At 51.4% G+C, this 24,425-nt stretch overlaps 1 protein-coding gene across 4 annotated transcripts; it reads left to right on the forward strand.

Moving 5' to 3' along the window:
• Positions 1-1,802: 1,802 nt before the first annotated feature.
• On the forward strand, positions 1,803-23,033 carry LOC308269158 (uncharacterized protein; the record flags this gene model as incomplete). Of its 4 annotated transcripts, none has more annotated exons than XM_080704369.1 (2): positions 1,803-2,299; positions 22,883-23,033. In XM_080704369.1, 2 exons carry the CDS (start codon positions 1,803-1,805, stop codon positions 23,031-23,033), a joined length of 648 nt encoding a protein of 215 aa, XP_080560495.1. The 4 variants fall into 4 exon arrangements, with proteins under 4 accessions (XP_080560495.1, XP_080560496.1, XP_080560494.1 ...); XM_080704370.1 differs by having other exon boundaries at positions 1,803-2,297; positions 22,908-23,033; XM_080704368.1 differs by having other exon boundaries at positions 1,803-1,918; positions 22,451-23,033.
• Between the last annotated feature and the right edge of the window lie 1,392 nt (positions 23,034-24,425).

Genomic DNA, 24,425 nt, shown 5'->3' on the forward strand with positions numbered 1-24,425 from the left:
CCAGGGTGTGTTTTTCAATTTTGTCAACCAATAACAAAAAAGCAAGCCACACAAATGGGCATACTATGTAAATAGATATTTTAGATAATTCATATAGGAAGACTCAGAAAGGGCCAGGAAGCACACGAGAGCTTGTGCTATATCATGCGTCACCAGAGACACGAAAAGCGTAAAGCCCACCAACTATTAGAGAAATGGGGGGAACACGGGTACCAGGTGAGGAGGAAACCCCAGCGCAGGGATGGAGTGGGCTGGGGCAGGGGGCGGGCGGGAGGCAAGGGCTTGGTGAGGGGAGCACTTTGAGTAGCGCTACGGACATTTACAAAATCATCCATGCCGATCTCAGCAAGACGTATGGGGAAGGGGGCCGTCGGGGAGATCCAGAGAGATGTAGCGAGCGCTGTGTGCGTGTGTGGTCTTGTCACTCGGAACCTCGTTACGATGGGTATTTACAATGCACCAATAATAGCATTTTTTGATTGCTAAAATGATGCCAGGCGTGGTGGTACCTCCTAGCAATCCCAGTGAGTCAGGAGGCTGAGGCGGGAAGATTATAAACTCTAGGCAGCCTCTGCAATTTAGTGAGAGCCTGCCTCAAAAATTCAAAGAGAGGAATCTGTTGAATTACTTAAATTAAAAGGAATCACAGTTGGGTGTGGTGGTGCGCGCTTGTAATTCCAGTACTTGGGAGGCTGAGACAGGAGGATTGCAAGTCCGAGGACAGCTTCAGCAAGTAGCGAGACTCCCATCAACCTAGAGAGACCCTGTTTCAAAATAAAAATAAAGTAAGACTGGGGGTGTAGCTTGGAGGAATGACTCTGGGTTTAATCTCCAGTACCACAAAAAAATTAAAAAAAAGAATGTCCACTTTCCAAAATGGGCAAAGATGGGGAGAAATTAAAACCCATGCCCTTTGGGTGGGCATGTCAAGTAACAGGACCCACTGGACACTGGAATCATAATCTGGACATTCCACTCAGAGGTATCCACTAAGACAAGCACGTATATGTACACAGAGCCAGATGTCGAGAGCAGTTTTATTCATAAGAAAGACAAGAAAACAGACTAGATATCCATCAAGAGGCAAAGAAATGCACTGTGGGATGGTAATAAACAGAGCATTGCGCCACAACAAAGTAACAGTTATGCACAACAGCAGACAAAAAATAAGAGTGCCTGCAGCAGCAGAGATTAACCTCTGACACAAAGTAACAGACTGCCTGAGCAGCAGAATAAATCTCGGTGATACAAAGTAGCATTGCGTGGCCATCGCAGAGATTAATCCAGTAACAAAGTAACAGATTGCATGCAACACCAGAAGCTAATCTCCATGATACAAAGTCACTAGGACTTGAGATCTTTGATGAACATTAATCATGTCGATAAAACTAGTGAACCCCACAAATATAAATGACATAAAGTGTACCGTGGAATAAAAATCCAGAGGAAATGTAAGGAAATATGAAATTGATGGTGCCATTCCAAAGTCACCTGTGGTCAGCAAAAGAGTCAGGTGAGCAGACCTGGGGTCCTGGGGTGCACAGACTGCAGGTCACACAACAAGGAAGAGATCAGATTTCGAACCTGAGAAGACTGCTAGAGCAGGAGGTCAGCAGAGAGCCAGGAAACCCGTGCAGCAAACGAGTGTGACTCCAGGAAATACCGACACACAGGAGGAAGTGACCAGCTGCCAGCAGCACCCTGGCAGGTATAAAAAGGCCCCATCCCAGAAGGCTGCACACCGCACACCTCCCTCTCTGCCTGCTCCTCTATCTGACCCACCCACCTCGACCGCCAGAACCATGGGCTGCTGTGGCTGCTCCGGAGGCTGTGGCTCCAGCTGTGGGGGCTGTGGCTCCAGCTGTGGGGGCTGCGGCTCCAGCTGTGGGGGCTGTGGCTCCAGCTGCTGTGTGCCTGTGTGCTGCTGCAAACCCGTGTGCTGCTGTGTGCCGGCCTGCTGCTGCTCCAGCTGTGGCTCCTGTGGGGGCTCTAAGGGGGGCTGTGGCTCCTGTGGGGGCTGCAAGGGGGGCTGTGGCTCCTGTGGGGGCTGCAAGGGGGGCTGTGGCTCCTGTGGGGGCTGTAAGTCCAGCTGCTGCCAGTCCAGCTGCTGCAAGCCCTGCTGCTGCCAGTCCAGCTGCTGCAAGCCCTGCTGCTGTCAGTCCAGCTGCTGCAAGCCCTGCTGCGGCCAGTCCAGCTGCTGCAAGCCCTGCTGCGGCCAGTCCAGCTGCTGCAAGCCCTGCTGCGGCCAGTCCAGCTGCTGCAAGCCCTGCTGCGGCCAGTCCAGCTGCTGTGCCCCCGTGTGCTGCCAGTGCAAGATCTGAGGCTGTGCCACACCCGCCTGGTGGTTCTAGACAGACACCGCCTCGTCACAGCGCAGTCACAGCTCTGGCCCGAGGTTCTGGAGCTCAGGAGCCGCAGTGGGCTCTGGAGCAGCTTCCCCAGGACATCGAGGGCCCTCCCTAGCCCACCAGGGGACCGTGGATGAAGGCTGAGCAGCCTCCCTCCAGCACCGCTCCCCCAGCTGCGGCCTTCTGCACCCTGAGCCCGGCAGGCCTGGACGCTCCTGCTGCGGCCGTCCTTAGGCTCCGCTAGGCCCGGAGCCTCCACCTTTGATTCCTCTAATAAACCCTCCCTCATAGCCCTGTGTTCTGTGTGGTTCTTTGCTTGACGTCTTATTAACCCTCTGTTTCTACACCCTCCTCCCCGGAGCATCTCCCTGCATGGTTTCCGGCCTCCCGTGGGCGTGGGACCCTCTGTTCATGGACTGTGTGTGGCTAAGCCCCACACTGGAAGGCTGGCTCGAGGTACAGAGCCCTGGGCCAGCACCAGGATGTGCGGGGCAAGGCCTCTGTGCCTGTCCTGCAGGGCCGCGTGCACACCAGCACCCTTGGCAGACATTTTGGTCACGGCTGACAGAAACAGACCGAAAGAGTTGCCCCCACTGAGGAGAGGATCTGAGCCCTGGCATCTGACCGCTGGGCTTAGCTCATCAGGGAAAATCCCTGCTCCCTCTGGTGAAGAGATGGCCCTTCTCTGCCGCGGTATCCCCAGCTGTCTAAAGGTTGTTTGGGGCTGAATTGTCCCCCCCCCCCCCAGTTCATAAAGTGCAGCCCTACTCCCAGCATCTAGAACGTGAATGTTCTGGACATGGGCAGAATCTTTAAAGAGGTGATTAATCACCCGGGCGTGGTGGCGCACGCTTGGAATCCCAGCGTTGGGAGGCTGGAGGATCCAGGTTCGTGGCCAGCCTCAGCTACTTAGGCCCTTTTCAACTCAGTGAGATCTTGTTTCAAAATAAGAGTAAAAAATAGGGCTGGGGGTACAGCTCAGAGGTAGAATGCCCTGGGTTCCATCCCCAGTACTAAAAAACAAGGAGGACTGACAGGGTGACCGGCTGCTGTGGCATCCAGGAGCCCAGAGCATCCTGATGTAAAGAAACGGGCTCTCGAGGGCCTGGCTGCACCGGTGCTGGGCTCCTGGGTGTGAAGGGGACCACGGAAGATGCCCCACGTCTCTAGACCTCAATCTTGGGGACTTTCTTCTGCAGCACTTAGGCCCAATAGCCATCTTTGATGGCATTGAACCTGTGACAAAGGGGGCAGGCCCCGGCTTCTCCTGGACTCTCCTGAGACCCACCCTCAGGCAGAATCGGGAGTCAGCGCTCGGCCTGGACCCGCCCCCCCAAAGCCCATGCACTGGGACCTCTTTTCAGGGAGATGTCCCCACTCCAAGAGGTGAAGGTGAGGTCTTTCCAGGAGCCCAGGAGGTGAGGGAGAGAGTAAGGTTTGTGTGATCTGCGTGCACTGTGCCCCTCGGCTGTTCTGCGCTTGCTGGGCACTTCGTACTCGGGTTGGAGGGACCCACCTCCCAGCACCCTTCTCCTGGATGGAGCGTCACCAAGACTCGGGACAAATGTCCCGGATAGGAGGCCACACTCGAAGCCAGATCTGCCGTCAACCAGCGAAAAGTCCAGCGCTCGCAGCTCGATCCCACCCGGCACCCCTGAAGTGCAGCCTTGTTTTGGCTGCGTTTCACCACAAAGCTAAGGCTCAAAACAAAAAAACCCACAATGTCGACAGACAGACACGGCCCGCAGTCTGAAGGCCTGACGTGGTTGTCTTCAGGCATGCTCCCCGAGCTGTGTACTGTGGTTTGTGGTTGCCACTGTCGCTGTTTTGCTTAGCAATTTGATTTTTTTCCTTTTTCTTTTTTTTTTTTTTTTTTTTTTTTTTTGGTGGTACTGGGGATGAAACCCTTCTACCTCCAGGTGACACTCCCAGACCTATTTTTTATTTGGAAACAGGGTCTCTTAAGCCACCAAGGCTGGCTTCAAACCTGCACGATCCTCCTGTCTCTGCCTCCCAAGCGCGGGGATTACAAGCGTGCGCCACCACGCCCAGCTCTTCTCCATTTTTATTGGTGTGTTATCACTGTACCTAACAGTGGCTTCATATTTGTACACGCACAGACTTGGGTGGACTGCGTTCCCCAGCACCTCTGCTCTCCTTCCTCTCCTGCCTCTGATCTCTTCCTGGCCTCCTTTCTGGCCTAGGAGGGCCCCGTGCTGGGCAGACAGGCCAGGCCCTGCCCTCGAGGGGGCATTCCACCATATTACCCTGGGCGGGGCCTGGCCCCGAGCCCCAGGAGCCATGGCCCCGAGATATGTCCACCCGGGGGAGATACAGGACCTGATGCAGCCTCCTGGGGGTCCCCTCCCTACAGACTGAGCCCACAGGGGGCTGTGAGGAGGGTCTCCCAGGCCACTGTCCCTGCAGACCCTCAGGTCGCCCCGAGGTCCAGCAGAGCTAGGGCACAGTCACAGCCATGGGACAATCAGCCTCAAAGGGCAGAGAAGTTGGCCCAAAGGTACCCTGGGGTCCCCAGGGGGAAAGGGGGAAGACCCAGCCAGCCTGAGGGCTGCACCCATGGTAAGCACAGGCCCACCACTCCAGCCCCGAGTGAGCTGGTCACAGAGGGAGGGCCGGGTCAGGACAGGCATGGTATCTGGGCAGGGCACAGGAGGTCAGTATCAGGGAAACTGAGTCAGCATCAAGAGAACCAGTCAGACAGGCATAGTGTCTCCCCAGATGGGGTAGCCCAGCATGCCTAGGGCCCACACACAGGCTGAGCTGTGTGTTCTCTGGTTAATCAAGGAGAAGGCCACGTCAGGAGCCAGGCGGGTCCCCAAAGGGTCATCTGCAGTTTGGAGAAGGGTCCTGCAGCAGGACCAGACCAGAACAGAGACTGAAGATACATTCCAGAGTAGAGCAGAGTGCTCACATTCTAGAGTAGAGCTGAGTGCTCACATTCTAGAGTAGAGCGGGGTGCTCACATTCTAGAGCAGGGTGCTCACATTCTAGAGTAGAGCAGGTGCTCACATTCTAGAGTAGAGCTGGGTGCTCACATTCCAGAGTAGAGCTGGGTGCTCACATTCTAGAGTAGAGCGGGTGCTCACATTCTAGAGTAGAGCAAGGTGCTCACATTCTAGAGTAGAGCAGGGTGCTCACATTCTAGAGTAGAGCAGGGTGCTCACATTCCAGAGCGGGTGCTCACATTCTAGAGTAGAGTGGGGTGCTCACATTCTAGAGTAGAGCGGGTGCTCACATTCTAGAGTAGAGCGGGGTGCTCACATTCCAGAGTAGAGCGGGGTGCTCACATTCCAGAGTAGAGCGGGGTGCTCACATTCCAGAGTAGAGCAGGTGCTCACATTCTAGAGTAGAGCGGGTGCTCACATTCCAGAGTAGAGCTGAGTGCCCACATTCTAGAGTAGAGCGGGTGCTCACATTCTAGAGTAGAGCGGGGTGCTCACATTCTAGAGTTGAGCGGGTGCTCACATTCTAGAGTAGAGCGGGGTGCTCACATTCTAGAGTAGAGCGGGGTGCTCACATTCTAGAGCAGGGTGCTCACATTCTAGAGCTGAGTGTGGCGATGCACCTGTGGTCCCAGTGTTCGGGGCTGAGGCAGGAGGATCGCTTGAGTCAGGAGTTCAAGGCCAGCCTGAGCAACACACCACAAGCACCAGCATCCGTGTGAGCGTTCATGGAAGGTGAAGGGGACGGCGCACTCATGAGGCTGTTGTTGTTTCCAGGAAGGACCAAGGATGATGACCTTTGAAAGCTAAGAATGTGAAGTAGATGCTGTCAGGGGAAGTGGGCGGCAAAGGTGAGGTCGCCTGGGCAGGATGCTGTGACCGGACCGAGCAGCTGCCCAGCACGCTGAGCTCCAGGACACACCTGGCCAGGACACAGGCTCCATTAGGGGGCCAGACAGGCGGGGAGACCACTGCAGGGAGCCATGAGTGTGGATCCTCTGGAGTCAGTAGGAAGTCACTGGCAAAGGGAAAAACTGGGGATCTAGAAAAATAGTACAAGCAGTAACCGGGGAGTAACCAGGTGTCCATGGCCCACCAGACGTGTATATGCAGACCTGTGGGCTCAGGAGACACCACACCTGGCCTCCCTCTGCGCCTGCTCCTCAGGCCCATGCACCTCGACCCCAGAGCTATGGGCTGCTCCGGAGGCTGCGGCTCCAGCTCCTGTGTGCTGTGTGCTGCTGCAAGCCCGTGTGCTGTGCCCCCGTGTGGCTCCTGTAGGGGGGTAGGGTGTAAGTCCAGCTGCTGCAAGCCCTGCTGCGGCCAGCCCAGCTGCTGTGCCCCGCGTGCTGCCAGTGCAATATCTGAGGCTGTGAACACATCTCTGCTTCTCCGCACTGGTGAAAGGCTTTCCTGTCCCTGAGCCAGCTCCTCCCGCTCGCCCCACAGTGGCCCGCAGGAAGATGACTGTAGCCTCGGGAGAGGCGTGTTTCTCAGGTGCGGGAGATGCCCGCACACAAGCAGCGCCTGGCGGATTGGCGCAGGTGACCGTCGTCTGCCTCTTCCCGGGTTGCTGGGCTGCAGCGTCCTGCCCCTCGGCCGGGCCAGGTTTCCCAGTCATCCACGGGAACTGTTTGAGCCAGCGTCTCCGCCTTCGGGGCCTGGGTCCTCCGGGCCACTTCTACTGCCCTGTGACCCATTTCTGCAAGAGGTTTCCTTCCTTCCTCTTGCCTCCAAGTTTGCCTGCATTTAAAAAAAAATGAATCTCATTTCCTCTTAATAAAGCCCTGGCGTGTATAAGCTGTGTGTGGTACAATGCTGTCCTCCGACCCCTGGGCTGTAAAGTGACTGGCCAGCAGCCTCTCCTGGCCTGTGCTTTCGGATCAGGAGTAGAAGTCGTCTCGGGACGCCGGGCACATTCCCAAGAACAGTCCCCCGTCCTCCTGTGGCCCCAGGCGGCCTCCCTCCATCTGCTGGCAGAGGACAGGCTCGGCGGGCTGTTGTGGGGCTGTACTGCCTGCCAGGAAGGGCGCAGAGGGACAGGGACGGAGACCCGACCACCCGGGAGGTGGGACCTTGTGTGTTACTAGGTGAGCAAGAAACACCAGCTCCCACTTGCCTTCTCCTCGCAGGCCCCAGGACAGAAACGCCGGCCCGTGCAAAGACAGGCCCAGGGAAGATCCAGAGTAGTCCAGGGTCAGGGGATGGGATGAGAGAGACCAGGCCTCCCCTGGCCACTGGCCACAAGTCACCATTTATACAGACGCCCAAATCAGCTTTCTAAATGAAAAGCAATATTTGAGATGCTGTCTCTGCCTGAATGTAGGACACAGGAGTAGAAAAATTAAACGAAGCTTCCTCAAAATGAATAGGATTTTAAGATTCAATGTATAAGGCACTTATCAGATATAATATTTTTGCAAGAGATATGGACCTAGATTATACATTATGAAATCTCCAAGTCGGCAGTTAAACACTTGAGGCTGGAAGGCTGAGTCCTTGGGAGGCTGAGACAAAAGGATTGCAGGTTGAAGGCCAGCCTCAGCAGTTCAGTGAGACCCTATTTCAAAATAGTGAGGCAGGAGTGTGGCTTAGAGATAGAATGCCCCAGGGTTCAATCTTAGTGTCACACACACAGAATGAGAAGAAGACAAGGAGTCTAACCGCTACAAGTCAGAAGACAATTCCAGACCTGCCAGCAGCATCACTGAAAATGGCCCCCAGCCGGGCGTGGTGGCTCACGCTTGTAAACCCTGCGCTTGGGAGGCAGAGACAGGAGGATCACGCAGGTTCCCTCGCTGGCTTAAAAGACCCTGTTTCCAAATAAAACATATAAAATAGGTCTGGGAGTGTTGCCCAGAGCTAGAAGGGTTTCATTCCCAGTATCACCAAAAAAAAAGAAAAAAGAAAAAAGAATATGGCCCCCAGCAGGAGAAGGAAGCTCGGTGTGGCGCTTCTGGGGACCCACGTCAATGCGCCCTGCGTCTCAGGCTGTCCTCCAAACCCAGGACACACCCAGCTTTAGGAGCTGCCCCATTTCTGGGGTGGAGGGGACGGGTGTAACTGAGAAAACTTTCTAGCAAAAGAACGCAGAGTGAGAGACGGAAACGCTAGGATGCATGACAAAGGACCGAGCGAGGAACTCGGAAAACTCACGGCTAAACCGAAACGCGCCCAGAGTTCTGGGGCGGCGTGGCGGGGGTGACTTCCAAGCAGAGGCTCTGGAGACAAAGAGACACGTGTTGGGCATAAGAGTATTTGAGAAGCTGAGACTGGAGGGAAGAGCACAAGTCTGAGGCCAGCCTCAGTACCTTATCGAGGCCACCAGCAACTTATAAGACCCTATTTCAAAAAATTAATTCTGGAAATGGACCATTTTAGACCTTTTCTGAAATGTTACTACTTTATCAATCTTTCTCTTAGACTGTACTCCTTCCCCTAAATAAACCTCTTATATTCCCCTAAAAACTAAAAAGCAATGGGGGTGCTATTGAGAGGTAGAATGTCATTGGCTCCCAGTATCACACACACACAAAAGCAAGTAAAAAATAAAGTAGAGCTAGAGCCAGTGCAGCATACCTGTAATCCTAGCTCTTGGGAGGCCGAGACAGGCTGAGAGCTACAGGTTCAAGGCCAGCTTCAACAGCTTAGCAAGACTCTGGTGTAAAATAAAAAGTGCTGCCGGGCGTGGTGGCGCACACTTGTAATCCCCGCGCTTGGGAGGCGGAGACAGGAGGATCGCGCAGGTTGGAAGCCAGCCACGCTGGCGTAAGAGACCCTGTTTCAAAAATATAAAATAGGTCTGGGAGTGTAGGCCAGAGGTAGAAGGGCTTCCAGGAACCCCAGTACCACCAAAAAAAATTTTTTTTAATTAAAAAATAAAAAATAAAAAGTGCTAGGGCTGTAGCTCAGAGTTTAATCCCCAGTCTAAATTTAATTATGTATCGGTAGATTTGGAGTATTTGAACCCCATAATTTACATACATAGTACAATTACTTACAAATTACTTATTTAGAGTGTTCCACCAACAACTACAAAATACACAATCTCTCTAATCACACATAGGATAGTTTCAAAAATTAATAGAGCCTGGCCATGAAGACCTACCAAATGATAAAGGCTGAAGCCATATTTTTAGCATGGAAATAAGACAGAGACAACAAAAAAAAGTATTGAGACCATTTCCAGAGAGTTAGGAATTGAGAAGCAACGTGGTGGTGCATACCTGCGACCCCAGGACTTGGAAGGCTGAGACAGGAGGATCGGAGGTGCCAGGCCAGCACACGGTAACTTATCAAGATCCTGTTTCAAAATCAAAAACGGGAAAGGAAGGGCTGAGGGTGTCGCTCAGAGGTAGAGCACCCATGGGTTCAGTCTCCAGGACCACAGACACACTCACACAAACTGAGAAATAAAAGAGCTTCGATGTCTACACATCTTACAAAGACGACCTGTCGGCCTAAAAGAATGCGCTGACGGTGTTGAGCCGACTGAACAAGACAGATCTCTTCAGACTGTTGGTGGCGCTTCCTTCTGCCATATTGGACAACGTGGAAGGGACGAAAGCAAGACTTGGGCTTTTTCTCTATATGTTAGTCAGCTTCCCATTGCTATGACAAAACTCCTGTATAATCAACTTAGAAGGAGAAAAGGGTTGTTTTGTGTCACAGTTTCAAAGCTTTCAGTCCAAGGTGGCTTGGCCCTGCTGTTGGGCCTGTAGCAGCACCATGCATCCTGGCAGGGAGCACATGCAGAGGAGGCCTGTTCACCTCACGACAGCCAGGGAGCAAAGAGAGGGATCACGAGCACGACTCCAGTGACCTAACTTCCTCCCGCCAAGCCCCGCCTCCTAGAGGTTCCACCACCTCTCAGTGGCACTACAGGCTGGGACCAAGCCTCCAACACATGGGCCTTTGGGGCCATCCAAGATTCAAGCTGTAGCCATATGGTTTCATGCTTGATACTTACCTTCACAAAAAGATTCATCTCTTTGCACAACAAAATGTATGCATCTATAAAGGATACACAGAGAGACACACATGTACCAGATCTTTTTTTTTTTTTTTTTTTTTTTGGTTCCTGGAAACCCTTCTACCTCCAGGCTACACTCCCAGACCTATCATACTTTTTATTTGGAAACAGGGTCTCTTAAGCCAGCACGGCTGGCTTCAAACCTGTGCGATCCTCCTGTCTCCACCTACCAAGTGCGGGGATTACAAGCGTGCGCCACCATGCCCGGCCGTACCAGACCTTTTTATTTATTTATTTATTTATTTATTTATTTATTTATTATTATATATTTGGTGGTAGTGGGGTTCCTGGAAGCCCTTGAACCTCCGGGCTACACTCCCAGACCTATTTTATATTTTTATTTGGAAACAGGGTCTCCTAAGCCAGTGCGCGTGGCTGACTTCGAACCTGTGCGATCCTCCTGTCTCTGCCTCCCAAGCGTGGGGATTACAACCCAAGCGTGTGCCACCACGCCCAGCTTATTTATTTATCTTTGAAACAGGGTCTCACTAGGTTTCCAAGAATTTTACTAAATATCCAAGGCTAGTCTAGAACCTGCAATCCTCCTGTCTCAGCTTCTCAAATACTGGGATTATAGGCATGTGCCACCATACCTGGCTCCTACTTAATTTATTAAAAATTAAAGTTCCCAACTACATGGGTCTTTTCTGGGCTTCTGTTGTATATCATCGCCTATATATTTGCTCAGGTGCCAGTGACAAAGTGTTTAATAGCTGAGAGTTTGCTATGCCTTACCATCTGGCAGAGACACACCCCCACATATTATTATTATTGTATATAAGTTATTCACAAGTTTTACACACACATTTTAGATCTACAGGAGAAATTCTCAAATTAAATCATTCTGGGAATTTCAATAATAAATCAATTAAATACATGGTTTGACATGAGTAACATTAACTTTTGTAGTTTTAAGCCTTTCCATCAACGAATATGGTATATTTCTCTATTCAGTTCTCCTTTTAGGCTCTTCCTTTATAAACAATTTTGACATTTTCTCCATAGATTTCCCAGACATTCTTTATAAATTACCTCCTAGATACAAAATATTTGTTTTGTATTAGATTTTTTATTTTCCATTAGACTTTTTACTTGAGTTTTTTTTCGGGGGGCACAGGTGCTGAGGTTCAAACCAAGGGCCTCACTCATGCTGGGCAAAAAGACAGACCCCAGGCTGCTGCATTATTTATAGTGATGAAGAATGATCTATTTTTGTCCATTTATGTAGAAAACATTGAGAAAATTTGTTTTATTTTCTTGTCTATTAATTCCTTGATGCTTAATGTAAATTATCATATTCTCTGACCATTTTCCTTCTCTATCCTATGTTGAACAGAAACTAGGCTCACTTTTTCTCGAACTTAGAGTATTTCTAAAGTTTCTTCACTTGGCACTATTTGCTGAAAGCTTTTTGTCTTCTATTTTCTTGCTTTTCTTAGTATCCGAAGAGCCATGATCACAAATATATCCTGAACTGTGCCTGAAATCCCAGTCTGTGGGCGACTGAGACAGGAGGATCACAGGTTTAAGGCCAGTCTCAGCAACTTAGCGAGACCTTGTTTCAAAAAACTAAAAATTAAAATAGGGCTGAGGGTACAGCTCAAAGGCAGCATTCTCTTGGGCTCAGTACCATTCAAAAAGTCTGTGCTGACTGGGGGTGGCGGCACACACTTGTAATCTCGGCATTTGGAGGCTGAGACAGGAGGATTGTGGTTCAAGGACAGCCTCAGCTACTTAGTGAGGCCTTTTGCAACTCAATGAGACTCTGTTTCAAAATAAAAAACAATTAAAGGAAAATTGGACTAGGGGTGTAGCTCGGATGTACAATGCCCCTGGGTCCCATCCCCAGTACTACAAAAAAAGTCTGTGCTGAACCCATTCAGTGCCTTCTAGCTCTAGATACGTTTTGTCCTTTAGTTCTCCAAAGCAGTGGGTTTATTGATGGATTCCCTGAAATTAAATCACTTTTGCTTTCTTGGAATAAACTTTCCTTGAATTGATGTTGAACTTCTGCATGTTTTGGCATGCTAACAGTTGAGTTGGGATGGTCCCCTACCCCATCTTATTTCCATAAGATAAATTTGATTTTTACTTTTTCCTGCAGATTGCCTTGACCTAGTTTTGCTGTGAAGGGCGTGTAAAATGAGTTAGGCCACTTTCATCCTCCCACTCTCTGTAATTAGAATTGCTTGTGTAGAGCAGGGGGTTACCTGCTCCTTCAAACAGTCCACCTACCCGGGTGTGGTGGCTCACACTTGTAATCCCAGCATTCGGGGAGGCTGAGACAGAATGACCGCAGTTAGTGGCCAGCCTCAGCTACTTAGCGAGGCCCTCTGCAACTCAGTGAGACCCTGTTTCAAAATAAAGAATACAAAGTAAGGTTGGGGGTGTAGTACCACATCCACAGTACCACAAAAAGCAAACAAACAAACAAAGAGTCCACCTATAACACCATGCAGGCCTGACGCCTCGGATGGCAGGAGAACTTTGGCCATCGTCTCAGGTCCTTAAGTAGTCCTTAGTTGTTCAAGGATTCTATTATTCTTTTACTGCTTCTGAAATTTGGGTTTTTTCCAGAACCTCGCCGTCTTCAGAGCACATGGCCAAGAGCGGGAGGTGGGGTGGGGTTGTGCAGCCCCACATCCTGTCTGGGGACCCTGGCTGACTTCCCTTTACAGACGCCAGCTCCATCCTCAGCAGGACAGCTGCCTCAGAGCTTCTCAGCCCTCTTAGACACCAGGGCTACTTCAGGGAATCACAATCCGCCGGGAGCATCCAGACCCGGCCCAGCGCCTGGCAAGTGGCTAGCACCCTCCATCCTCCCACACCTTCCTCACCCCGCAGGAGTCTGCGCTCCTGCTGCACCTGGCCCCCATCCTGGGACGTTACCGCCTCCGGCCACCGCCCAGCCCGGTGGAGGATCCCAGCCTGTTTTAGAATGATTTCAACAACGTCTCTCCACTGCTCCCGACCAGTCCCCCTTCTCCCTACAACCTGGAGAAGACAGGTGACAGGAACCCAGGGCAAGTGCGGCCCCATCCCCCCACCCCAGCGCCTGCTCCGCCCGGCGGCACCGGAACACCCTTGCCTTCTCCCCAGTCTCCTCTCCACTCAGGTGCCAGCAGGTGGTTGACATTCTCACACACAGCCAGGCGTGGTGGGCACGCTTGGAATCCCAGCACTTGGGAGGCTGAGACAGGAGGATGGCACAGGTTCGAAGCCACCCTCAACTACTTAGTGAGGCTGTCAGCAATTTAGTGAGACCCTGTTTCCAAATAAAATATAAAATAGGTCTAGGAGTGTATCCCAAAGGTAGAAGGCCCTGGGTTCCACCCCCAGTACCACAAAGTAAATAAGTAAATAAATATTCTCACACCAAGCCAGGCGCAGGGGCACACACGTATGGTCCCAGCATCTCACGAGGCTGAGGCAGGAAGACTGCTTAAGCCCATGGGTTCAAGGCCCACCTGGGCAGCATAACATTACCCTGTCTCAGCAAAAAATAAATAAATCCTCATGCCAGAGGTCAAAGTCAAGGAGGAGCTCGAAAGCAGAATGGTGACCTGATCTGGCAGCTTCTGCTAAAAGAAGTTCCCTGGGATATGGACCAGGCTCAGACTTACCTCAAAGACCACAGGGCAGGGCAGGGCAGGATTCCAGGACTCCTGTGCACAACCTGGGCCTTCACTGGCAGCGAAAAGAGAAGCCAGGAAATATCCCGAACCTAATAGGAAAACTGGCTGCCTCTGCCTGGACCCTCGGGGAAAATGTCCCCTAGGAATTTAGGTCTCTATCATGTGGGTGCAGGAAGTTACTTCCAGTGGGGTCTTGGGATCAGTCCCAAGTAGAGAGATAAAGATAAGAAATCTGGCAGAAAGCTCTGTCACACAGACCTCACAGACTCTGTGTGTGTGTGTGTGTGTGTGTGTGTGTGTGTGTGTGTGTGTGTGTGAGAGAGAGAGAGAGGGGGGGGCTAGAAATTGAACCCAAGGGCACTCTGCCTCTGAGCCATCACCCAGCCAGATTTATTTTGAAATAGTGTTTCATTAAGTTGCTGAGACTGGCCTCAGACTGGAGATCCTCCTATCTTGGCCTCCCAAGAAGTCTCAATATTTTAAGAGCAGTCTAGTCTATTCAGTTGTAGCCAAAGGGAGACCAGGTGAAGGGGAGGACAAGGCAAGGATCTATATCCAGAGGCAGACGGGAAAGATAGATGACAATCACGAAGAAGGGTCGATTGGAACACGCAGGGACTGTACCAGTATTGGGAAAGGGCTGCAAAAACATAGATAAAATACCTTTGATATGAATGTGCCGGTATTGGGGAGTAGCCGCAAAATGTATTTGAAGATGGCTTTGGTACTAGAAAACCAGAGATTGTGTGCAACAGGCACTCAGACAGGGAAGGGGCCTGCAAAGTTCCAGGCACCAAGAAAACAGAGGGAGCCCAGGGTCTTTTACATTTTAAAGACAAGAAAAATCCCTCAAGGACGTGGGGGGACGCCATGAGCCTTCAAGACATCCCAGACTCCAATAATCAACTAACACATTTTGGGGTGGAACGAAAGGCTTGGGGTCCATACCAGAGACAGGGCAGGCCTACAGGAAGGAATCCCCACATCAAAAGACCTGCCCCAGAAGGGGCGGATCGAGTCAAGTCAGATGATTGGTTTAAAACTGTTCTGAACCCAAAAACTCCAGTGCCTTATTTTCAAGCTATGTCACTCTCTATGACGCAGGTCTTTAATCTAAGTTCTATCTTCCCATCTTTGTAATAATAAGATTGCTTAAGCTTACAGCAAAAAGGGGAGTTATGGCTATTGTTTTCTACACATAGCTAAGAACAAGAACCCAGGCTACATCTCCCACTATAACAGAGGCAGCCCGCAGGTTAAGCATTGAGTTGCCATATGACCAGAAAATATGTCTGGAAATCTACCAAGAGAACTGACAATATCCACCAAAAAAAATAGTATAATCACCTGTACACAAAGGTATGGCAGCCTTCCTCATACTGGCCCCCAGGTGGAAGCCACCGAGCTGCCCACCAGCTGATGAGCGCAACACGGAAGACCATTGCCGATGAATGTGAGGGGGTAGAAGGGAAGTAGGCAGATAAGGAAGAGGCCTCGGTAGAAAAACGTAATTTCCTGAGGGGCAAGGAATACTAATTAACTTCCAAGGCTCCTAAAAGAGACCAGCTCTTCCAAGGTTCAGAGATAAGAATGCCCAGAGACCAGCTCTTCCAAGGTTCAGAGATAAGAATGCCCAAAGCTTCACAAAACCATCTGTTTACTAATCAACAAACCCAGGAGACATCCCCGGAGCAAGTCTGACACCTCTACTGAAAGGAGACCCTCAAAGGACATGCAAATACCCTATGCAAATTTTAAGAACTGCCTCCCAGACTCTGAGTAATAGAAGACATGCAGAGATATATAAACCCCTAGACCAGTCACCAAGACGGTTACCCACTCTGGAAACCCCTCCCCGGTGGGGAGCTTTTCTCTCTTTCGCAGGTCGCGTTAGCTTTGAGAGAAGGTGGGGTGCAATTGAAGGCACTTGGCCTGGGCTATACTCAGGTAGAGACCTGAAGGCAGCGGCTGGACTTCAGAGCCCCGACAGCCCTTAGGGGTGTTCTGACACTTTCCCTATTCTTTTCTGGCAGATCACGTGGACTCTGGGAGAAAGCAGCTTGCAACTGAAGGCATTCGGCTTGGGCTACCCTCAAGTATTGTCCTGAAGGCAGCTGCTGGACATCAGAGTTCCAACAGCCCCTTCGGAGTGTTCAGCCACTTTTCCCTATTCCCTGCTGTTTCCAATAAACTTCTTACTCCCATTCCTGCAGTCTGCGGGTATCATTCTTCGCTCACCGCAGACAAGAATCCGGTAAGGAAACTCCAGGTTTCTTCTCAAGAAACCCCGTTTCAAATGTAAGGCTGTTCAGCGCTGAGCTGTGGAGCACCCGCACATCCCTCTAGGGAGGAGCTGCGAAAAATTATGCTCACTGCAAGCAGCCCAGCTCAGCAGCTCCCACAGGCTCTGACTGCATCCACCAGAACAGGCTCTGACTCCACCCACCAGAACAGGCTCTGACTCCACCCACCAGAACAGGCTCTGACTCCACCCACCAGAACAGGCTCTGACTCCACCCACCAGAACATCCAGAACTGCAAAGCTGGACACAGAGCTGCCAGGGGCAGGGGGAAGGGGAGTGTCTACAGCATGTATGAGGTTTCTTTCAGGGGACGAAGAACAGGTTCTAAAATTGTTTTGGCGATGCTTGCACCACCCCGAGATTGTCCTAAATGAGAAGGGTCAAAAAGTTAATTAATTAATAATTAAATGGACTATAAGATATGAGAATTTTATCTCAGTAAAGGCATTTTTTTTTCTTTTGCAGTACTGGGAATGGAACCCAGGGGCATTCTGCCTCCATGCTATACCCCCCAGCCCTTTTTTATATAATTATTATATATAATTATTTATATATAAGTATATGATTAATTATATATATGTATAAATATATAAAAATAATATATATAATTATAATATATACTTTATTTTTGTAGTACTGGGAATGAAACCCAGGGGCACTCTACCTCCAAGCTACACCCCAGCCCTATCTTTTTTTATTTTGAGACAGTCTCACTGAGTTGCAAAGGGCCTCACTAAGTACCTGAGGCTGGCCGCAAATCGTGATCCTCCTGTCTCCGCCTCCCAGGGGATTACAAGCGTGCGCCACCACGCCCGGCTATAAAGCCATGTTTTTAAGTGGTGCACTGCAGTTATGCACCATGGAGGGGTTCAGTGGTGGAAACACACACACACACACACACACACACACACACACACACACACGGTTCACTGTGTTCCTCTCCACGCCCCTCCCCACGGCCCTCCTGGCCCTCCCGGCACAGTGTTTACGTGGATTCAGACCACTCCACTTGTGAACAGAGGGTTATCTGGATCGCTCCCCCTCCCCTCCCCTCCCCCTCTCCTCCTCCCCTCCCCTCTCCCCCTCCCCTCTCCTCCCCCACGCCCTCCCCCCACTGGCGCCCTCATTCAGCTGGCGGCCTCTTTGCTTCTCAGTTTCTCTCTAATGTTCATATAACGAGTGGAAATATCCAGCCCTTCGTCTCCTCACTCGGCAGAATATTCTCCAGTGCCGTCCATTTCCCTGCAAATAACATGGTTGTGCTCTTTTTTATGGCTGAGTAAATTTCCATTGTGCTTGTACACCATAATTTCATAACCGACTGGTGTTTTGATGAACACCTAGGCTGGCTCCATGGATTGGCTACTGTGGTTACTTTTAATGACACACGAGTTCAGATGAGTGGCCTTGCTGCTTGTCCAGTCAGAGATGAGAGAGGCTGGGAGAGGTAAGTGCAGGAGACTCCCCAGGCAGCAGGAACAAGAGCCCCGGACTCACAAACACAGTGCAATAGGACAGGTAGAGGAAACCCACACACACCAACGGCTACAGCCAACACCTACCAACACTCACCAACGGCTAGAGCAAACCCCTACCAACACTCACCAATGGCTACAGCCAACGCCTACCAACACTCAGCAACTCTACAGCCAACGCCTACCAAAATCACCAACTGCTACAGCCAACATCTGGAGGGATGTGACCTCCAGGGGCTGCATGAATCCAAGCCACAAGGGCTCAGCAAAGTAGGAAGAAAGGAACTGAGGAAGACAGCAGCAGCTGGGGACGCTCTCCCAACCACAGCACCGCTGCTCCCGAGGCCACACCCGGGAGCTGCCTCCTGGGGTGCTCAGCCTGTGCGCGCTTCCTGCTGAGCCCTAAAGGAAGGAAAGAGCCCTGGGAGAAAACCCAGGATGGAGTTACCGGCACACATGTGCCACGCCAACAGCGGCTGCATAAACAAACAGCAGCGGGCAGCCAGGAATAAAAATCCAGAGGAAGGAGAAAGATGCCGGAAACACCCACACCTGACCCAGCAGAGCTACGCGGCCAGGAGGGCAGGAGGAGCTGCTGCTACACCACAGCCTTGTCTTTAAAAATACATTTGAAGTCAGGCCTGCTGGCACAGGCCTGTAATCCCAGTACTTGGGAGCCTGGGACAGGAGGAATCACAGGTTTGAAACCAGCCTCAGCAACTTAGGGAGAGCCTGTTTTAAAAATAAATTAATAAATAAATAAATAAATAATAAATAAATAAATAAATAAATAAGCAAGCACACAGGCTGGGGGTGGAACCCAGAGCTAGGCTGCCCCTGGGTTCAGTCCCTAGGAACCACAACAGCCAGCAGTGGGTATGAAATGTGGAGGGCTGCCACGGGCAAGGGGCGTGGCGGCCCTGGGTTCCATCCCCGCGCCCGCACCGCAAAACTGTAAAAGGGGGTGGGGAATCGAGTACGTACCTCCAGATGAGTCAAGGAAAAAACAAAAAGAACCTTGAAAACTCCATGTAAGAGAAGGGGGAAGGAAATGGTAAAAATAGAATAGCTGAGTGTGAAGGGTGGTGGGAACACACCCAAATATAGCACATTAGCAGACCACAAGGTGAGCAGAGAAGGAAAAGGACAGAAACACCAGCGTGCGGGAGCTTGGAGGGCTTGTGAGAGGTTTTTGTCTTGTTTTGTTTTATCTTGCTTTGTTTTGTTTTGTTTCGTTTCTGCACTAGGGGTTAAACCAGGGACATTCTACCTCTGAGTCACACCCCCTCCTCGATTTTATTTTTTACTTTGAAACAGGGTCTGAGGGTCTCACCAGGCTACTGAGGCTTTACACCTTCAACCCTCCGTTCCCGGCCCTCACAAGTGGTGGAATTACAGGCATGTGCCACCATACCTGGTTAAAATTTTTAAAAGCCCAGCACGGTGGCTCACACCCGTAACACCAGTATTTGAGAAGTTGAGACAGGAGGATCATAAGTTCAACACTAGCCTCAGAAACTTAGTGAGGCCTTCAGCCACTTGGCGAGTTTTACTTAGCAAGTTTTGCTCTGTAACGTGGCAAAACTTAGGTGTTTCAAACTTTAAAAAGTAATAAAATGAGGCTGAAGTTATTGCTCAGAGCAAAGTCAGCCCTGGGATCAATCCCCAGTACCACCAAAATTAATTGATTAATTAATTAATTAATTAGGGCTGGGGGTATATCTCAAATGTAGAATACCCCTGTTCGATTTCCAGCACCAGTAAAGGGGGAGGGCACTATTTTCAACAGTAACAAAAACAAAATGTGCCAGGTATGGTAACGCACGCTTGTCATCCCCACGCTGGGGAGGCTGAGACAGGAGGATCGCACAGGTTCAAAGCCAGCCTCAGCTACTGAGTGAGGCTCTCAGCAACTTAGGGAGACCCTGTTTCCAAATAAAGTATAAAATAGGTCTGGGAGTGTAGCCTGGTGGTAGAAAGCCCCTGGGTTCCACCCCCAGTACCACCAAAAAAAAAAAAAAATGTACACAACAATAAATCCAACCAAGGTGAGCTCTTATTGGAGAAAAACATTTAGACTTCGCTCAAAGATAGTAAAGATCTTTTTTTTTTTTTTTTTGGTGGTGGCGGTGGTACTGGGGTTCCTGGAAGCCCTTCTACCACCAGCCTATATATTTATAAAATAAAATATTTATTTATAAAATAAAAATATTTTATATTTTTATTTGGAAACAGGGTCTCTTAAGCCAGCGCGTCTGGCTTCGAACCTGCGCGATCCTCCTGTCTCTGCCTCCCAAGCACGGGGATGACAAGCGTGCGCCACCACGCCCGGCTGATAGTAAAGATCTTCTAAAGTTGAGAAATCTGTGATGTCCACAAATAATATTCAGAACCAGTTTTTTCCAGTGCAAGGGCTATGAGCAGCCTAAGGAGGACTGCTCCTGGACACTCATTAATGCCAGACACCAAGGCTGGGCGGCCCGGGCGGTCCAGGAAGCCGCAGGCTGTGTGGGGTGGGCAGCGGGATGTTAGAAAGAGTATGCCCTCGAGACCCTCCGAGCAGACAGACCCAGGAACTTGAAGTGAGGAGAGACGGGCGATCTCAGGAAAGCCCAAAGGTGCCGGCCAGGACAGTGTGGGCTGCAAAAAGGAAATAAGCAAAAATAAAATTCAAAAATAAAATTCAATTCCAAGTCTAGTTTCAAAGTTTAATACACACACACACACACACACACACACACACACACACACACACGAATATCCTAACGACCCTAGAGGGAAGAGTTTTCCAAATAAGAACGAAAAATAGAAACTCTAATGAAAAAGATCACTACACTACAGTCCATTATATTAACTTATTTCTTCCTGGTAAGAAAGAAAGTAGAGGAAGAGGGGGATGGGGGCGGGGGAGGAAGAAGAGCCACGGAATGCAAAAAGGCTCTGTGATAGCGCGTTATTGGTTATGCTCGTGAAAATGCAAAGAACTTTAGAAATCAGTAAAAATGATCAGGAGCCCAATGTGGGAAACTAGCCAAAGGAAGTGAAGAAGAAAGTACTGAAAGAGATCCTAATGACAAATAAGAACGCGTCTGGAAAGCTGCGCAGTGACCTGGAGCGTGAGCGAGTCGCCGCAGCGACACAGCGCTGCGTGTGGATTGACGGTGACAGATTAGCGCGAGGGCGAGAAGCAGGAGGTGCCACCCTGGGCCGTGGGGACAGCCACTCACTGGCCGGGAAGAGCCCTGGGAAGACGACCTGACGAGGTCTGGGAAAGGCGCAGCCCTGTGTACCAGGGACCCTCTTCAGCCCCTTCGCACAGGGAGCTTTGAGCAAGAAAGTTGTGGTATTGCCTGAAATAACAACAAAAAGGAGATGTAATGTCCCTCCAGAGGCAAAGGGACAGATGCTGCGCTGGGAGACCCACCACGGCGGGCGATGAGGAGTCGTGAGCGGACCGGAGCCGCGCGTTCCTACAGAAAATCCTTCCCACCACACCCAGGTTTTCGAAAGAAACTGGAGTGCCAGGTGTGGTGGCACACGACGATAATCCCAGTTCGTAGGGGGCTGGGGCAGGAGGACCCTGGGCTCAAAGCCAGCTCAGCAACTAAGTGACGCTATTTAAAAGTGAAAAATAAAAATAGGGCCGCGAATGGAGCTCAGATGTAGAATGTCCCTGGGTTTAATCTCCAGGACCACCATAAAAGAAAGAAAGAAGGAAAGAAGGAAGGAAGGAAGGAAGGAAGGAAGGAAGGAAGGAAGGAAGGAAGGAAACCACCATAAAAGAAAGAAAGAAGGAAAGAAGGAAGGAAGGAAGGAAGGAGACCACCATAAAAGAAAGAAAGAAGGAAAGAAGGAAGGAAGGAAGGAAGGAAGGAAGGAAGGAAGGAAGGAAGGAAGGAAACCACCATAAAAGAAAGAAAGAAGGAAAGAAGGAAGGAAAGAAGGAAGGAAGGAAGGAATAAAAGAAAAGGAAGGAAAGAAAGAGAAACAAAGAAGAGGGAAAGAAAGAAAGAGAGGAAGGAAGGAAGGAAGGATGAAGGAAGGAAGAAAGGAAGGAAAGAAGGAAAAAAGGAAGGAAGGAAAGAAGGAAGGAAGGAAGGAAGGAAAGAAGCTTGCGAGAGGAGGAAGCTCGTGTAACAGCAGTTCCGTAGTCCTGGCATGCAGACTGCCAGACGCATATTCAGTAGGAGCAGGAATCTACTGCACAGGAGTAGTCAGTTCAAATTCAGGATTTATTGAGACAAGAACACTACGGAGAGCTCTATACGCTAACCTTTTCATAACCTGGTGTTCTGTGTTTACTTGACACACTACTCTACACCCTTTGTACATCTAAAGCACATGACTTTCTGATCAAATGTGACTCTGTGGTCAGCAGGAAGGCGCTGGCGCTTGGGCTCCTTCTGCCCTGCAGTACGGACGCAAATTCGGCAAAGGAGCTGGGTGCTCTGGGCACTCACGAGCAGGTCAGGTGACACGGGCTGCACAGGGGCTGTGTTGAGAGGACAACGAAGGCCAGAGGCCTAAAAACAGCTCAGACAGCCCGGGCGGTACACAGAGGGCCCAGGCCCAGGCGGCACCACACACCCTACTCTCACCTATGCCTCCGACCCCCCCACCTCGACCGCCAGAGCCATGGGCTGCTGTGGCTGCTCCGGGGGCTGCGGCTCCAGCTGTGGGGACTGTGGCTCCAGCTGTGGGGGCTGCGGCTCCAGCTGCTGTGTGCCTGTGTGCTGCTGCAAGCCCGTGTGCTGCTGTGTGCCGGCCTGCTGCGTGCCGGCCTGCTGCTGCTCCAGCTGTGGCTCCTGTGGGGGCTGCAAGGGGGGCTGTGGCTCCTGTGGGGGCTGCAAGGGGGGCTGTGGCTCCTGTGGGGGCTCCAAGGGGGGCTGTGGCTCCTGTGGGGGCTGCAAGGGGGGCTGTGGCTCCTGTGGGGGCTCCAAGGGGGGCTGTGGCTCCTGTGGGGGCTCCAAGGAGGGCTGTGGCTCCTGTGGGGGCTCCAAGGAGGGCTGTGGCTCCTGTGGGGGCTCCAAGGGGGGCTGTGGCTCCTGTGGGGGATGCAAGGGGGGCTGTGGCTCCTGTGGGGGCTCCAAGGGGGGCTGTGGCTCCTGTGGAGGCTGTAAGTCCAGCTGCTGCCAGTCCAGCTGCTGCAAGCCCTGCTGCTCCTCAGGCTGTGGGTCATCCTGCTGCCAGTCCAGCTGCTGCAAGCCCTGCTGCTGCCAGTCCAGCTGCAGCCAGTCCAGCTGCTGTGCCCCCGTGTGCGGCCAGTGCAAGATCTGATCCTCAGCTCTGCAGGGCTCTTTCCCAGTTGGCACCGTCCCTGGTCAGGGGTCAAGGGTTCCTGCCCAGTCTTCACCTGTCCTTTTCTGGTACCGTCTGAGCCCGTCTCCTGTCCTTTCCTCCTCCTCTCCTCTCCCCTCCACTCCTCTCTTCTTTTCCTCTCCTCCTCTCTTTCTCCTGCCCCCTCCCCTGCCACGTGTGTGCCCCTCTCTTTGGAGTCCGTCAAGAAATGCTGCCGACCATTGCCTCCAAGAAGAGCGCCACTCGGCCTTGAGGGCTTCCTGGGCATGCTGCCAGTGCCCGCTGGAGCTCCTGCAGCAGATGCCCGCAGGCAGCCAAGGACCTCAGCCTGCCCCTCTGCGCTCTCTAGAGCTCAGACCGCGTCCTTTAAAAATCTAATAAAAGCCGGGAATGGTGGCACATGCTTGTATCCCAGCTTTCAGGAAGCTGAGACAGGAAGATTGCAGTTCGCGGCCAGCCTCAGCTGCTTAGTGAGGCCCTTTTCAACTCAGTGAGACCCTGTTTCAAAATAAAGAATAAAAATGGCTGGGAAAAGCCGGGCATGGTGGCGCACACTTGTAATCCCCGCACTTGGGAGGCGGAGACAGGAGGATCGCGCAGGTTCGAAGCCAGCCGCGCTAGTGTAAGAGACCTTGTTTCAAAAATATAAAATAGGTTTGGGAGTGTAGCCCGGAGGTAGAAGGGCTTCCAGGTACCCCAGTACCACCAAAAAAAAAAAAAAAATGGCTGGGAATGTAGCTCGGAGGCAGAATGCCCCTGGGTTCCATCCCCAGTACCAAAAGAAAGAAAGAAAGAAAGAAAGAAAGAAAGAAAGAAAGAAAGAAAGAAAGAAAGAAAGAAAGAAAGAAAGAAAGAACACCTAATAAAGCCCCTTGCCCTGCCCAGCGCTGTGTGGTGTCTATTTCCCGGGGAGGGGTACACTGGACCGACACCTGTGACAGTTACTCTGACCCTCACATGCTCCAAACCAGACCGGAGGCCTCTGGGTGTGGAGTCCCAGCCGCCCAGCCAGCCCCACGCCATGGCTGTCACAGGCAGGAGCCACGGGGAGGGCGGCCGCTCCATGGGGCACACGCGGCCGCTGGGCCACTGGGGCCTCGTCCACTGCGCTCAGTCGGCTCAGGCTGCCGTCACAAAACGCAACAGACTGGGCGCCTCAGACACAACAGAAAAGACTCCTTGCTGTTCTGAGGCTGGGGCCGAGTCAAGATGTGCAGGGAAACCCAGGGAGTGTGCTGGGTCACTGCTAGAGAAAGGGCACCAGTCCCTCTTAAGAGAACCCCACCGTCATGACCTAAACCCCCGAAGGCACCGCCTCTTGATGCCAGCCTGGGGGTGAGGTTTCCACCCACGAATACGATTTGGGAAGAC

Source organism: Muscardinus avellanarius (assembly GCF_963383645.1).
Source record: "Muscardinus avellanarius genome assembly, chromosome: 1".
NCBI classification, from domain to species: Eukaryota; Metazoa; Chordata; class Mammalia; order Rodentia; family Gliridae; genus Muscardinus; species Muscardinus avellanarius.